This window comes from Dendrobates tinctorius, unplaced genomic scaffold (assembly GCF_039654945.1).
Source record: "Dendrobates tinctorius isolate UK_male_01 unplaced genomic scaffold, ASM3965494v1 ptg000382l, whole genome shotgun sequence".
Taxonomy (NCBI): Eukaryota; Metazoa; Chordata; class Amphibia; order Anura; family Dendrobatidae; genus Dendrobates; species Dendrobates tinctorius.
In genome coordinates, this window is record NW_027362048.1 from 1,722,711 (window position 1) to 1,738,833 (window position 16,123).

Here is a 16,123-nt window from a genome sequence, read left to right on the forward strand (position 1 = left end):
CCCTCAGGGTCCGATTTTGAGGGGGTCCGATTTTGTGGCCGGGGCCCCTCAGGGTCCGATTTTGTGGTTGGGGCCCCTCAGGGTCTGATTTTGTGGCCGGGTCTACTCAGGGTCCGATTTTGATGGCGGGGCCCCTCAGGGTCTGATTTTGTGGGCGGGGCCCCTCAGGGTCCGATTTGGTGGGCGGGGCCCCTCAGGGTCCGATTTGGTGGGCGGGGCCTCTCAGGGTCCGATTTTGAGGGAGGGGCCCCTCAGGGTCCGATTTGGTGGGCGGGGCCACTCAGGGTCCGATTTGGTGGGCGGGCCCCCTCAGGGTCCAATTTTGTGGGTGGGGCCCCTCTGGGTTTGATTTTGTGGCCGGGGTCTCTCAGGGTCCGATTTTGTGGCCGGGCCCCTCAGGGTCCGATTTTGTGGTTGGGGCCCCTCAGGGTCCGATTTTGTGGTTGGGGGCCCTCAGGGTCCGATTTTGTGGTTGGGGGCCCTCAGGGTCCGATTTTGTGGTTGGGGGCCCTCAGGGTCCGATTTTGTGGTTGGGGCCCCTCGGTCCGATTTTGTGGCCGGGACCCCTCAGGGTCCGATTTTGTGGGTGGGGCCCCTCAGGGTCCGATTTTGTGGCTGGGGCCCCTCAGGGTCCGATTTTGTTGGTTGGGCCCCTCAGGATCCGATTTTGAGGGTGGGGCCCCTCATGGTCCGATTTTGTGGCCGGGGCCCCACAGGGTCTGATTTTGTGGTTGGGGCCCCTCAGGGTCCGATTTTGTGGCCAGCGCCCCTCAGGGTCCAATTTCGTGGCCGGGGCCCCTCAGGGTCCGATTTTGTGGTTGGGGCCCCTCAGGGTCCGGTTTTGTGGTTGGGGCCCCTCAGGGTCCGATTTTGTGGCTGGGGCCCCTCAAGGTCTGATTTTGTGGCTGGGGCCCCTCAGGGTCCGATTTTGTGGCCGGGGCCCCTCAGGGTCCGATTTTGTGGCTGGGGCCCCTCAGGGTCCGATTTTGTTGGTTGGCCCCCTCAGGATCCGATTTTGAGGGTGGGGCCCCTCAGGGTCCGATTTTGTGGCCGGGGCCCCTCAGGGTCCGATTTTGTGGTTGGGGCCCCTCAGGGTCTGATTTTGTGGCCGGGTCTACTCAGGGTCCGATTTTGATGGCGGGGCCCCTCAGGGTCTGTTTTTGTGGGCTGGGCCCCTCAGGGTCCGATTTGGTGGGCGGGGCCCTCAGGGTCCGATTTTGTGGCTGGGGCCCCTCAGGGTCCGATTTTGTTGGTTGGGCCCCTCAGGATCCGATTTTGAGGGGTTCCGATTTTGTGGCCAGGGCCCCTCAGTGTCTGATTTTGTGGCCGGGTCTACTCAGGGTCCGATTTTGAGGGCGGGGCCCCTCAGGGTCTGATTTTGTGGGCGAGGCCCCTCAGGGTCCGATTTGGTGGGCGGGGCCCTCAGGGTCCGATTTTGTGGCTGGGGCCCCTCAGGGTCCGATTTTGTTGGTTGGGCCCCTCAGGATCCGATTTTGAGGGGGTCTGATTTTGTGGCCGGGGCGCCTCAGGGTCCGATTTTGTGGTTGGGGCCCCTCAGGGTCTGATTTTGTGGCCGGGTCTACTCAGGGTCCGATTTTGATGGCGGGGCCCCTCAGGGTCTGTTTTTGTGGGCTGGGCCCCTCAGGGTCCGATTTGGTGGGTGGGGCCCTCAGGGTCCGATTTTGTGGTTGGGGCCCCTCAGGGTCCGATTTTGTGATTGGGGGCCCTCAGGGTCCGATTTTGTGGGTGGGGCCCCTCAGGGTCTGATTTTGTGGCCGGGTCTACTCAGGGTCCGATTTTGAGGGCGGGGCCCCTCAGGGTCTGATTTTGTGGCCGGGTCTACTCAGGGTCCGATTTTGAGGGCGGGGCCCCTCAGGGTCTGATTTTGTGGGCGAGGCCCCTCAGGGTCCGATTTGGTGGGCGGGGCCCCTCAGGGTCCGATTTGGTGGGCGGGGCCCTCAGGGTCCGATTTTGTGGCTGGGGCCCCTCAGGGTCCGATTTTGTTGGTTGGGCCCCTCAGGATCCGATTTTGAGGGGTTCCGATTTTGTGGCCAGGGCCCCTCAGGGTCTGATTTTGTGGCCGGGTCTACTCAGGGTCCGATTTTGAGGGCGGGGCCCCTCAGGGTCTGATTTTGTGGGCGAGGCCCTTCAGGGTCCGATTTGGTGGGCGGGGCCCTCAGGGTCCGATTTTGTGGCTGGGGCCCCTCAGGGTCCGATTTTGTTGGTTGGGCCCCTCAGGATCCGATTTTGAGGGGGTCTGATTTTGTGGCCGGGGCCCCTCAGGGTCCGATTTTGTGGTTGGGGCCCCTCAGGGTCTGATTTTGTGGCCGGGTCTACTCAGGGTCCGATTTTGATGGCGGGGCCCCTCAGGGTCTGTTTTTGTGGGCTGGGCCCCTCAGGGTCCGATTTGGTGGGTGGGGCCCTCAGGGTCCGATTTTGTGGTTGGGGCCCCTCAGGGTCCGATTTTGTGATTGGGGGCCCTCAGGGTCCGATTTTGTGGGTGGGGCCCCTCAGAGTCCGATTTTTTTGGCGGGGCCCCTCAGGGTCCAATTTTGCGGGTGGGGCCCCTCTGGGTTTGATTTTGTGGCCGGGGTCTCTCAGGGTCCGATTTTGTGGCCGGGGCCCCTCAGGGTCCGATTTTGTGGTTGGGTCCCCTCAGGGTCCGATTTTGTGGTTGGGGTCCCTCAGGGTCCGGTTTTGTGGTTGGGGGCCCTCAGGGTCTGATTTTGTGGTTGGGGGCCCTCAGGGTCCGATTTTGTGGCCCGTGCCCCTCAGGGTCCGATTTCGTGGCCGGGGCCCCTCAGGGTCCGATTTCGTGGCCGGGGCCCCTCAGGGTCCCATTTTGTGGCCGGGACCCCTCAGAGTCCGATTTTGTGGGTGAGGCCCCTCAGGGTCCGATTTTGTGGCTGGGGCCCCTCAGGGTCCGATTTTGTTGGTTGGGCCCCTCAGGATCCGATTTTGAGGGTGGGGCCCCTCATGGTCCGATTTTGTGGCCGGGGCCCCACAGGGTCCGATTTTGTGGTTGGGGCCCCTCAGGGTCCGATGTGGCCAGCGCCCCTCAGGGTCCGATTTCGTGGCCGGGGCCCCTCAGGGTCCGATTTCGTGGCCGGGGCCCCTCAGGGTCCGATTTTGTGGCCGGGACCCCTCATGGTCCGATTTTGTGGCTGGGGCCCCTCAGGGTCCGATTTTGTGGCTGGGGCCCCTCAGGGTCCGATTTTGTTGGTTGGGCCCCTCAGGGTCCGATTTTGAGGGTGGGGCCCCTCATGGTCCGATTTTGTGGCCGGGGCCCCACAGGGTCCGATTTTGTGGCCGGGTCTACTCAGGGTCCGATTTTGAGGACGGGGCCCCTCAGGGTCCGATTTTGTGGGCGGGGCCCCTCATGGTCCGATTTTGTGGCTGGGTCCCCTCAGGGTCCGATTTTGTGGATGGGCCGCTCAGGGTCCGATTTTGTGGCCGGGGCCCTTCAGGTTCCGATTTTGTGGCCGGGGCCCCTCAGGGTCCGATTTTGTGGGTGGGGCCCCTCTGGGTCCGATTTTGTGGCCGGGGCCCCTCAGGGTCAGATTTTGTGGTTGGGGCCCCTCAGGGTCTGATTTTGTGGCCGGGTCTACTCAGGGTCCGATTTTGTGGGTGGGGCCCCTTAGGGTCTGATTTTGTGGAGCCCCCTGGATCCATTTTGGTGGGCGGGGCCACTCTGGGTCCGATTTGGTGGGCGGGGCCTCTCTCGGTCCGATTTTGTGGGCAGTGCCCCTCAGGGTCCGATTTGGTGGGCGGGGCCCCTCTGCTTCCGATTTGGTGGGCGGGGCCCCTCTGCTTCCGATTTGGTGGGCGGGGCCCTTCATGGTCCGATTTGGTGGGCGGGGTCACTCTGGGTCCGATTTGGTGGACGGAGCTCCTCAGGGTCCGATTTGGTGGGCAGGGCCCCTCTGGGTCCGATTTGGTGGGCGGGGCCCTTCAGGGTCTGATTTGGTGGGTGGGGCCACTCAGTGTCCGATTTGGTGGGCTGTGCCACTCTGGGTCCGTTTTTGGTGGGCGGGGCCACTCTGGGTCCGATTTGGAGGCCAGGGTGGCTCAGCCTCCGATTTTAAGGCCGGGGTGGCTCAGCCTCCGATTTGGAGCCTGGGGTCACTCAGCTTTCAATTTGGCGTTTCGGCCCGTTAAGACTCATTTCGGTGCACCGGCCCTTTAACAATCACTTTGGCGCGTCGGCCCTTTAAGAGCTAGTTTGGCTCACTGGGCTTCTTCTGCATTTGTGCTGTGGGTTTCGCTTTAAGAGCTGATATTATGTGGCAGAAGCTCTGTCCTGGGGGTCAAGTGAAGTTCGTAGGCGTTGGCATAGTAACTGGGTGTGCCTGTGCATATCAATGACCTTAACTGCCATTTCAATCGCCTCAGGGCACGTTTTGCCATTTCCCATTGAAAAGCATTGAGACAGTGCTTTCCAATGACGGGAAAAAAAATTTTCAAACGCAAATTGCGCAAAAACTACAAATCCGATCGACACGAAAAATACTTAGTACACCTCTCGTGGACGCTGGCTTCTAAACGACACCTCAACGGAGTCTGTGCGTGTAGCGGTTCGGGCCGTATTAATTGCGGAAATCAACTTAATAATAATAAGAAGAAGTTAGCAGCGTTCGGATTACAATATAGTGGTTTTTTCAAATCACTATAATTTTTGAACCCCTCTCCATAATCTTTGAAAATTCTTGGAGAACAGGAGGAGTCCCAGAAGACTGGAGAAGAGCAAATGTTGTTCCTATCTTCAAAAAGGGGAAGAAGGTGGACCCAGGCAACTATAGGCCGGTGAGTCTGACTTCTATACCAGGAAAGATCTTTGAACAAATTATTAAACAACATGTATGTCAGTACCTGGATAAGAATGAAGTGATTAACCAGAGTCAGCATTGGTTTGTAACTAATAAGTCATGTCAGACTAACTTAATTTCCTTCTATGACGGAATCACTGATTGCGTGGATCAAGGAAATGCTGTAGATATAGTATATCTTGACTTCAGCAAAGCATTTGACAAAGTCTCTCATACAGTCCTTATTGAAAAAATGACTAAGTATGGAATGGACAAGGCAACTGTTAGGTGGATTCATAACTGGCTTAGAGATCGGACACAAAGAGTGGTCGTAAATGGCTGCACATCCATTTGGAAGAATGTCTCAAGTGGGGTACCACAGGGCTCTGTCCTGGGCCCTGTATTGTTCAACATCTTTATCAACGATTTAGATGAAGGAATTGAGGGTAAACTGATTAAATTTGCTGATGACACAAAGCTAGGAGGGATAGCTAATACTAGAGAAGAGAGAGAGAGGATTCAAAAAGATATAAATAAACTGGAGAAGTGGGCAGCAACTAACAGAATGGTTTTAAACAGGGAAAAATGCAAAGTACTACATCTGGGCAAAAAAAGCATATACAGAATGGGAGGAATAGGGCTAAGCAACAGCACGTGTGAAAAAGACTTGGGTATACTAATAGATCACAGACTGAATATGAGTTAACAGTGTGATGCAGCAGCAAAAAAGGCAAATGCAATTCTAGGATGTATTAACAGAAGCATACAGTCTAGATCACGTGAAGTCATTATTTCCCTCTACTCCTCTTTGGTCAGACCTCATCTGGAATATTGTGTCCAGTTTTGGGCACCACATTTTAAAAAAGACATCAACAAACTGGAGCAAGTTCTGAAAAGAGCGACCAGAATGGTGACCGGTCTGCAAACCCTGTCTTATGAGGAAAGGTTGCAGGATTTGGGAATGTTTAGTTTGCAAAAGAGAAGACTGAGAGGAGACTTAATAGCTGTCTACAAATATCTAAAGGGCTGTCACATTGTAGAAGGATCATCTTTATTCTCATTTGCACAAGGAAAGACTAGAAGAAATGGGATGAGACACAGATTAGATATTGGAAAAAACTTTTTGACAGTTAGAGTGATCAATGAGTGGAACAGGCTGCCACGAGAAGTGGTGAGTTCTCCTTCAATGGAAGTCTTCAAACAGAGGCTGGACAGACACCTGACTGGGATGATTTAGCGAATCCTGCTTTGAGCAGGGGGTTGGACCAGATGGCCCAGGAGGTCCCTTCCAACTCTACGATTCTATGATTCTATGAAAGATGAAAAAAAAAAAAATTGTGTCATTTTCCGATACCCGTAGCGTCTCCATTTTTCGTGATGTGCAGCTGAGTCAATGCCTATTTTTTGCATGGCGGACTGAAGTTTTCAATTATATAATTTTGGGGTGTATAAGATCTTTTGATCACCCGTTATTGCATTTTAATGCAATGTTGTGGTAACCAAACAAACGCTTTGACTTTTTTTCTCGTTACGCCATTTACCGATCAGATTATTTTTGGAGCTTGATAGATCAGGCGATTCTGAACGCGGCGATACCAAATATGTATAAGTTTCATTTTTTTATTGTTTTATTTTGAATGGGGCAAAAGGGGGGTGATTTAAACTTTTTTTGTTTTATAAAATCTTATTTTTTTCCTCTCTGCCCGGTTCAATAGTCTTCATGGGAGACTAGAAGCAGCAGTCGTCCAATCGGCTCTGCTACATACAGGCGATGATCAGATCACCTGTATGTAGCAGAAACACTCACTTGCTATAAGTGCTGACCACTGGGCGGCGCACATTGTAAACCCGGCTATGACAACCATAGAGGTCTGCTGGAGACCTCTGGTTGTCATGCCAACCCATCGTTGACCTGCGATCACGTGACAAGGTCACAGATGAGTGGGATTTCCGGCGCGCTTCCAGTAAGCGCGAGTTAAATGTCGCTGTCAGAGGCATATGTCAACTGTTCAAAACAGCTGACATGTGCCGGGAAAGATGTGAGCTCAGCGTCGGAACCCACATCAAAGGGGGAGACACGACCTGCGCCGTATATGTACGGCGCATATCGTGAAGGGTTTTAATGATAACATTTAAAATGAAAAAATTATAATGATAAAATAAAATATGGGGAAGGATGGAGGGAAGTGAGGGGGAGAGGGAATTAGAACATCTCTAAGCCCTAACCTCGAAACGTGTAGACAGATGTCCTAATTTCCCCTCCCCCTCACTTCCCTCCTTCTTCTCCCACTTTTTATTTTATCATTATGATTTTTTTATTTTAAATGTTATCATTAGAACTCATGTTTTAATCTCAACATCAAGCTGTCGGGTTGGAGTCAGTACACCGCATCTTACTATGGAGGCTATATTTACATAAATGGTGAGTTGAAAATATGCCTTCCCCTTTTTCTATTTTACAGCATCCAGACCTCGGTCCCGCAGTTGTGGTCACGTAAGTTGTGGTCCTCCTACACATGCCAAATCTAAGAGCTTGAATACCACCATCTCCAATTTGTTGGCCACGGAAATGATGCCTTTCCATCTGGTGAATATAGACAGGTTCCAAAAGCTCATGGCCGTCACAGTCCCCCCAGTACCAGTTGCCATTACTTTTGGATGTGCTACTGGAGAAAGCACGGTCGTTGTGTGCTCACTTCTGACGATCGCACCCCGTAGGTCATCGACTTGCATCGCTAGAGGTCTTTCGACCTACCGGTTAACCATTTGTTATGCGCTGTGCCAACACGGTGGAATTCCACTGTGCACATGTTGCAGCGACTGTGGCACCAGCGTCGAGCCTTGGTGCAGTATGTCCTTTTGCATAGCCTGGGCCAACGCAGTACTTTAATCTTTATTTTATAATGTTTATTGTTTTTCATATAGCACTAACATATTTCACAGTGCTTTACAGTTTGCACACATTATCTTTGCTGTCCCCAATGGGGCTCACAATCTAAATTTTTCATCAGTATGTTTTTGGAAGTACAGACGTGGTGGAATTCACGCATACGGAGTGGGCACAGTTGAAGGACCTCTGCACCCTTCCGCACAGTTTTGAAATAACTACTAAGATGGTGTTATGATTAGGTAACTGAAGAGGATAACGGGGAATTGACTAGGCAACCAGAGAGGTTGGTAGCTAGCGAATTTCAGAACCCTAAACTGACAACTAGAATTAGCCGTGGGACGTACCTACGATGCCCTAGACGCCTCGGCACAGCCACAGAATTAACTAAGCCTAAGCAAAAATCAGAGACAAGCAAAAATGGATCCAATGCAAAAAAAGATTCAAGAAGACAAATAACTTATCTGAAAGATGCAGGACAGAGCAGGAGACAAGCAGACTTCAAAATATGCTCAGGAAGCAAACCAAATCACCGGCAAGAGCTGAGGGAAGGTTGTTCACTTAAATCTCCCCAGTCTGTAACACCTGACCTCTAATCATCCTGCTCAGGTGATTGACTTCTGTCAGCTAAACCAGCTCCATTACCAGCAGTAACCACCAGAGGAAGCCCAAACTCAGAAGCCAGGTCAAACGTGTTCACAACAGATGGTTAGCGCCAACGATGCTGTCAGACATCTAGTTAAGCGAGGTTCCTGTGAGGACCTATCTCCGGTCACCTCACCAGTGAGCCGTGTAGATAAGAGTGGTTCCTGTGATGACCTCACCAGGGAGCCGTGGAGATAAGAGTGGTTCCTGTAAGGACCTCACCAGGGAGCCGTGGAGATAAGAGTGGTTCCTGTGAGGACCTCACCAGGGAGCCGTGGAGATAAGAGTGCTTCCTGTGAGGACCTCACCAGTGAGCAGTGGAGATGAGTGGCTCCTGTGAGGACCTCACCAAGGAGCCGTGGAGATAAGAGTGGTTCCTGTGAGGACCTCACCAGGAAGTCGTGGAGATAAGAGTGGTTCCTGTGAGGACCTCACCAGGGAGCAGTGTAGATAAGAGTGGTTCCTGTGAGGACCTCACCAAGGAGCCGTGGAGATAAGAGTGGTTCCTGTGAAGGCCTCACCAGGGAGCCGTGAAGATAAAAAGAGTGGTTCCTGTGAGGACATCACCAGTGAGCTGTGGAGATGAGTGGTTCCTGTGAGGACCTCACCAGTGAGCTGTGGAGATGAGTGGTTCCTGTGAGGACCTCACCAGTGAGCTGTGGAGATGAGTGGTTCCTGTGAGGACCTCACCAGAGCTGTGGGATGAGTGGTTCCTGTGAGGACCTCACCAGGGAGCCGTGTAGATAAGAGTGGTTCCCGTGAGGACCTCACCAGTGAGCCGTGTAGATGAGTGGTTCCTGTGAGGACCTCACCAGTGAGCCATGGAGATAAGAGTGCTTCCTGTGAGGGCCTCACCAGGGAGCCGTGTAGATGAGTGGTTCCTGTGAGGGCCTCACCAGGGAGCCGTGGACTTAAAAAAGAGTGGTTCCTGTGAGGACATCACCAGAGCTGTGGGATAAGAGTGGTGTTCCTGTGAGGACCTCACCAGGGATCCGTGTAGATAAGAGTGGTTCCTGTGAGGACCTCACCAGGGAGACGAAGCTGAAGTTGGTTTCTTATTCGTTCAGTTTCTTATTCGGGCACGAATAAGAAACCGACTTCAGCTTCGTACCAGGGAGCCGTGTAGATGAGTGGTTCCTGTGAGGGCCTCACCAAGGAGCCGTGTAGATGAGTGGTTCCTGTGAGGGCCTCACCAAGGAGCCGTGGACTTAAAAAGAGTGGTTCCTGTGAGGACATCACCAGAGCTGTGGGATAAGAGTGGTTCCTGTGAGGACCTCACCAGGGAGCCGTGTAGATAAGAGTGGTTCCTGTGAGGACCTCGCTGCAGCATCTTTTGTCCCCTCACCAGGGAGCCGTCTACAGCGGAGCTCCTAGAAGGAGGCCCTCACAGGACCAACTCCAATGTAGACGCAATCTTCCCGTTATCCCTCAGCCTGCCACATGACCGCCGAGATACGTGACGTCATACCTATCAGGGGCCCAGACATGCTACCCTAACCCGGAAGTGCTCTGCTTTGGAGCGGAAGCGGAAGACGCGAGCACGGTGGCTTCGTGCTATTTGGCGGCACTGTTTCCTATTCTTTTTGCTTGTCGGAAGGAGAGCGGCCGTAAGAGCGCGGCGCGGAGCTGAGCACCATGTCTCTCACGTGCTTTAGTAAGTGTCTGTGCCTCTGTATAGCGCCCCCTCTCCTGCTGCAGTGCATCTCTGTGTAGTTAGCCCACTAGTGGGAAGTAGCAGAGCCCTGCTCTTAGGAGGCTCCATGCCCTGTGTATGTATGTACACCCCCACAGCATCTGCCAGCCTCTGAGGTGGAGTTTTGTCTTTGCTGCCGGCTTCTCCTAGTAACATCTGCTGTTAATCTTATAGGGTTTTCACAGTAGTCTTATATTGCTGAGGTGTCCTTAGGCTAGGTGATAAATGTCTGAATGTTGGGGTCTGAGCCCATCTCTGGCAGTTTTGTTATGCTCCTTAGTGATCATTGCCAAAATCTCTATATCCACCATGAATTCTTAATGGCTGATCAATGGATGTGCTGATCTCTTCCCTACCATCACTTTAATATTGATCACCTTTTTTTTTTTTTAAAAGATGATTCATAGTAGTGGAAAGACCTATCAGGACTAGTTTCCCTGTGTCCGAAAAAACAGAGCTTGCTAGAGGTGCTAGTACTGTTACCAGTTGTTGCGGCTGCAGCACTGACAAGTCATGCCACTGTTCAGTTGATTTCATCTGTTTGCCTTTAACCCCTTCACCCCCAAGGGTGGTTTGCACGTTCATGACCGGGCCAATTTTTACAATTCTGACCACTGTCCCTTTATGAGGTCATAACTCTGGAACGCTTCCATGGATCCCGGTGATTCTGACATTGTTTTCTCGTGACATATTGTACTTCATGTTAGTGGTACAATTTCATTCAAATAATTTGCGTTTATTTGTGGGAAAAAAGGAAATTTGGCGAAAATTTTGAAAATTTCGCAATTTTCCAACTTTGAATTTTTATGCCCTTAAATCACAGAGATACAGCACACAAAAATCTTGATAACTAACATTTCCCACATGTTTACTTTACATCAGCACAATTTTGGAACCCAAATTTTTTTTTGTTTTGTTAGGAAGTTATAAGGGGTAAAAGTTGACCAGCGATTTCTCATTTTTACAACACCATTTTATTTTTAGGACCACATCACATTTGAGGTCACTTTGAGGGGTCTATATGATAGAAAATACCCAAAACTGACACCATTCTAAAAACTGCACCCCTTAAGGTGCTCAAAACCACATTCAAGAAGTTTATTAACCCTTTAGGTGCATCACAGGAATTTTTTTGAATATTTAAAAAAAAAAAATTAACATCTAACTTTTTTTCACAAAAATACTTCAGGTTCAATTTTTTTTATTTTACCAAGGGTAACAGGAGAAATTGGACTGCAAAAGTTATTGTGCAATTTGTCCTGAGTACGCTGATACCTGATATGTGGGGGGGAACGACTGTTTCGGCACATGGCAGAGCTCAGAATGGAAGGAGCGCCGTTTGACTTTTTCAATGCAAAATTGGCTGGAATTCAGATCGGACGCCATGTCACGTTTGGAGAGTCCCTGATGTACCTAAACAGTGGAAACCCCCTACAAGTGACCCCAATTTGGAAACTAGACCCCCCCCAAGGAACTTATCTAGATATGTGGTGAGAACTTTGAACCCACAAGGGCTTTACAGAAGTTTATAACGTACAGCAGTACAATTAAAAAATCATATTTTTTCCACAAAAATGATCTTTTCACCCCAATTTTTATTTTCCCAAGAATAACAGGACCCCAAAAGTTATTGTGCAATTTGTCCTGAGTACGCTGATACCCCACATGTGGGGGTAAACCACTATTTGGGCGCATGGCAGAGCTCGGAAGGGAAGCAGCGCCATTTGACGTTTTTGGCTGGAATTGAGATCGGACATCATGTCGCGATTGGAAAACCCCTGATGTACCAAAACAGTGGAAACCCCCCACAAATGACACCATTTTGGAAACTAGACCCCCTAAGGAACTTATCTAGATGTGTGGTGAGCACTTTGAACCCCCAAGTGCTTCACAGAAGTTAATAACGCTCGGACGTGAAAATAAAAAAAATAATTTTATTCCACAAAAATGATATTTTTGCCCCCAATTTTTTATTTTCCTAAGGGTAACAGGAGAAATTGGACCCCAAAAATTGTTTTGCAATTTGACCGGAGTAGGCTGTGGGGGTAAAACACTGTTTGAGTGCATGGCAGAGCTTGGAAGGGAAGGAGCACCATTTGACTTTTTCAACTCAGAATGGGCTGGAATTGAGATCAGACGCCATGTTGCATTTGGAGAGCCCCTGATGTGCCCAAACAGTGGAAACCCCCAATTCTAACTCCAACCTGAACCCCAACACACCCCTAACCCTAATCTCAGCCCTAACCCTAGCCCTAATGGAAAAATGGAAATAAATACATTTTTTTTTATTTTATTATTTTTCCCTAACTAAGGGGGTGATAACAGGGGGTTTGATTTACTATTTATGGCGGTTTTTATGTTTGGCAGCTGTCGCACGCTAAAAGACGCTTTATATTGTAAAAATAGTTTTTGCATCACCACATATTGAGAGCTCTAATTTTTCCGTATTTTGACCCACCGAGTCATGTGAGGTCTTATTTTTTGCGGGACGAGTTGACGTTTTTATTGGTACCATTTTCGGGCACGTGACATTTTTTGATCACTTTTTATTCCGATTTTTGGGACGCAGAATGAACAAAAACCAGCGTTTCATGAATTTCTTTTGGGGGGGGTGTGTTTACACAGTTCCGCATGCTATAAAATTGATAAAGCGGTTTTATTCTTCGGGTCAGTATGCTTACAGAGATACCTTATTTAGGTAGTTTTTTTTATGTTTTGTCGGTTTTATGCAATGAAAACTATTCTATATAAAAAATAATTATTTTTGCATCGCTTTATTCTGCGAGCTATAACTTTTTTATTTTTGCGCTGATGATGCTGTTTGGCGGCTCGTTTTTTGCGGGACAAGATGACGTTTTCAGCGGTACCATGGATATTTATATGCGTCTTTTTGATCGCGCGTTATTACACTTTTTGTTTGGCGGTATAATAATAAATCATTATTTTTTTGCTTCGTTTTTTTATTTTTTAAGGGGTTCGCTAAAGGGGTTAACTAATGGCACAGTTTTATAGGGCGGGTCGTTACGGACGCGGCGATACCTAATATGTGTACTTTTATTTATTTATTTTTTTTTCTAAAAAATGGATTTATTTGGATTTATAGGGCGGGTCGTTACGGACGCGGCGATACCTAATATGTGTACTTTTATTTTTTTTTTTTTTTTCCAAAAAATGGACTTATTTGGGGGAATATTTTTTTTTTTTTTTTTCTAATTTATTTGGCGATTTTTTTAAAATTTATTTTAACACTTTTTTTTTTTTTTTTTTTTTTTTACTTTATTAAATAGTCCCAGGTGGGACATCACTGTCTTGTGACAGATCGCTGATCTGTCACATCACAGATCACTGTGACAGATCAGCAATCTGTCACAGGCACTGTAGAAGGCTTCCTCATGCCTGCGCTTTGCAGGCACTGAGGAAGCCAGCTTCCTGCAGGCCCCCGAAGGCCCCCGTCGCCATCTTGGATTCAGGGGCCTGCAGGAAAGGAGCTCCCCGCAGCAGCGCTGCACATTGCGCTGCCGTGGGGGGCTCAGAGAAGCACGGAGGGAGCCCCCTCCCTGCCGATGCTTCCCTTTAACCCCCGGTACACCGCTATCATGTTTGATCGCGGTGTGCAAGGGGTTAACGTGTCGGGGGCGGTCCGTGACCGCCCCTGACACATTGTGCCGGGTGTCAGCTGTGATAATCAGCTGACACCCGGCCGCGATCAGCGGCGCTCACCACGTGGGCGCCGCTGATCGCGGTAGACGTACTATCCCGTCCATGGGCATAGGGGCCCGGGTCCCATGGACAGGATAGTACGTCGGATGTCAGGAAGGGGTTAATGATGCTGAGCAGGATGTCAGTGAACTGCACCGTGAACACAATTGCAGCCATGACTGCTGAACACTAGAAAGGAGCAGCACAATTCCAACAGTTTTCTGATCTCTGAATGCTGCCTGTGACAAATGTGTACTCTGGATGCTGCCTATTACATGTAACATGCTCCATTTTATCTCACAAAGGGAATCCAGGACCTGACAGGTTTCTTTTCAAGTGTGTGACATCCACAGATGTTAGTTCTTCAGATCTTGTCAAATTTAGCCTGATCTGCCAATGGTGTGCAGATAAATATCTTGTGTTTACACTTTAGGCCGGTTTCACATTAGCGCATTTTATGCGCACGCACGGCCGGGGGTAGCTCCGCCCCCGATCCGGCTCTCTGCCCGGCGTGCCCGCCCCTTGCCTGTAGCGCTGCCTCCTAGCGGACGGCGGCGCCTGCGATCGGCGCACCCTATCTTTAGCATAGGGTGCGCCGATCGTGCGCAGGTCGTGCGCTAGTTGCGCTTTGACCTGCGCTGCGCACTTATGACGGTGCGCCGTGCGCGCCAAAATCCGAAAAGTTGGATTTTGGCGCACCGTCAAAAGTGCGCAGCGCAGGTCAAAGCGCAACTAGCGCACGACCTGCGCACGATCGGCGCACCCTATGCTAAAGATAGGGTGCGCCGATCGCAGGCGCCGCCGTCTGCTAGGAGGCGGCGCTACAGGCAAGGGGCGGGCACGCCGGGCAGAGAGCCGGATCGGGGGCGGAGCTACCCCCGGCCGTGCGTGCGCATAAAATGCGCTAATGTGAAACCGGCCTTAGCTTTAATAATCTACTTAAAGGTGTTTCCTTAAAACTTTTTTATGATCAATAACTGTTTACTAGGTGAGGGTCCTAGAGACAAGATGCATTTCTCATTCCGGAAAGTGTCACCCCGATTCCCCTGACTGTCATGACTGGTAGTGACAGGAGAAGAGCTGCATGTGCTTCAAGTCTCTCCATTCACTGCATGTCCGCTGCGTCCAAAGCGCTGCCGGCTATCGAATGCAGGTGAATCAGCGTGTACTCGTTGAACCGTGCTGATTCACCACTTCCAATACATTGCACTGGTGACATTTATCTTGAGGATACTTGCGTCTTTGCAAGATAAATAGACATGCTGTGGTCTGGAAAGACGTGACTCGCAGGCGTCTCTGGACGCATAGTGGGCATAGGATTTCTTGAAATCTGATCCACAATGCTGTAACAGCTGGACGTGTACACAACATCCAACCCACAGCGTTTAATGATCATGTGCACATACCCTAATATTATACTCACCATACCTCATCTCAGCTCTTCCCTGCACTGCCCTGGTCCTGCATCGCCATCTTGTGACCACAACTTCTTACTGGAAGTCAAGAGGTAACGTTCACAAGCTTTGCATGTCCTCTATTAGTCAGAACAAGGCTTTCATAGAATTGCATTGAAAAGTGACTCCAGCAAACACTGGTTGCTGACTACCTGCTTGTTCTACCGTGTGCCCATCTCTCCCGGCTTAAAGTGGTCACAGAGCAGTAAAAAAAAAAAAGTCTCAGCTAAGTGCATAATACTTTAGTGAGGACATGCAATGATGCAGATGAGTGAAGTTCAAGCTTTGTTCGATCCTTGTTCTGTAATTAACAGGTCACCCTATTTCATCTGGTTATTATCCCATTTATGGACAACCGCAGGCTCCAATTTTACCTTCCAGTTATCTGCTAATTCTATATTCTGCCTTTCTATTAGCATATTTTCTGTTGGTAACTACACTGTAATACAACATAACAATCTTCTGATTATAGTTTTTATACAGATTTTAAGGTTTTTTTTTTTTGTTGTTTTGATTTCTGTTTTGTTTTTTTAGCACAATAAAGCTTTTGTTCCACACTGTGTTTTACCATGCATTTTTCTCAGGTTCCCCATGAAAACAAACAGCGAAAAATGCACCAAAAATGTACAATTCCGCAATGTTTTTAGATGCTCACCTAGCATGAGTTTTCATGAAATCAGATCTACTTTGCTTGGAAAGTCTCAACAATGTTTATAAATTGTATTAAAAGTTATCAATTAGCAAAAAAAACTAAAGTACCTTTAAAACTACTAGTTTTATTAGATAAAAGAAAATACATTTTTATCAAAATTACATTATCACCCTACAAATGCCCTATGTGACCCCTAGATCTAGGTCTTGCCTAACAGCGGAGGTTGGTACCCCCGATCCACTATATGTGATTACAGTATCATGTTTATGCACAAAGCACAAGCACTTT

General features: G+C 49.5%; 1 protein-coding gene across 1 annotated transcript in view; it reads left to right on the plus strand.

Annotated features, from left to right (window-relative positions):
• The first annotated feature begins 9,810 nt into the window (after positions 1-9,810).
• The window catches only part of PRPF19 (pre-mRNA processing factor 19), a 96,121-nt gene continuing 89,808 nt past the window's right edge, over positions 9,811-16,123 (plus strand). The window contains exon 1 of the mRNA XM_073563140.1: positions 9,811-9,991. Coding sequence (XP_073419241.1) covers positions 9,973-9,991 — 19 coding nt within the window. The 5' untranslated portion in view covers positions 9,811-9,972. The remainder of the gene's footprint in view (positions 9,992-16,123) is intronic.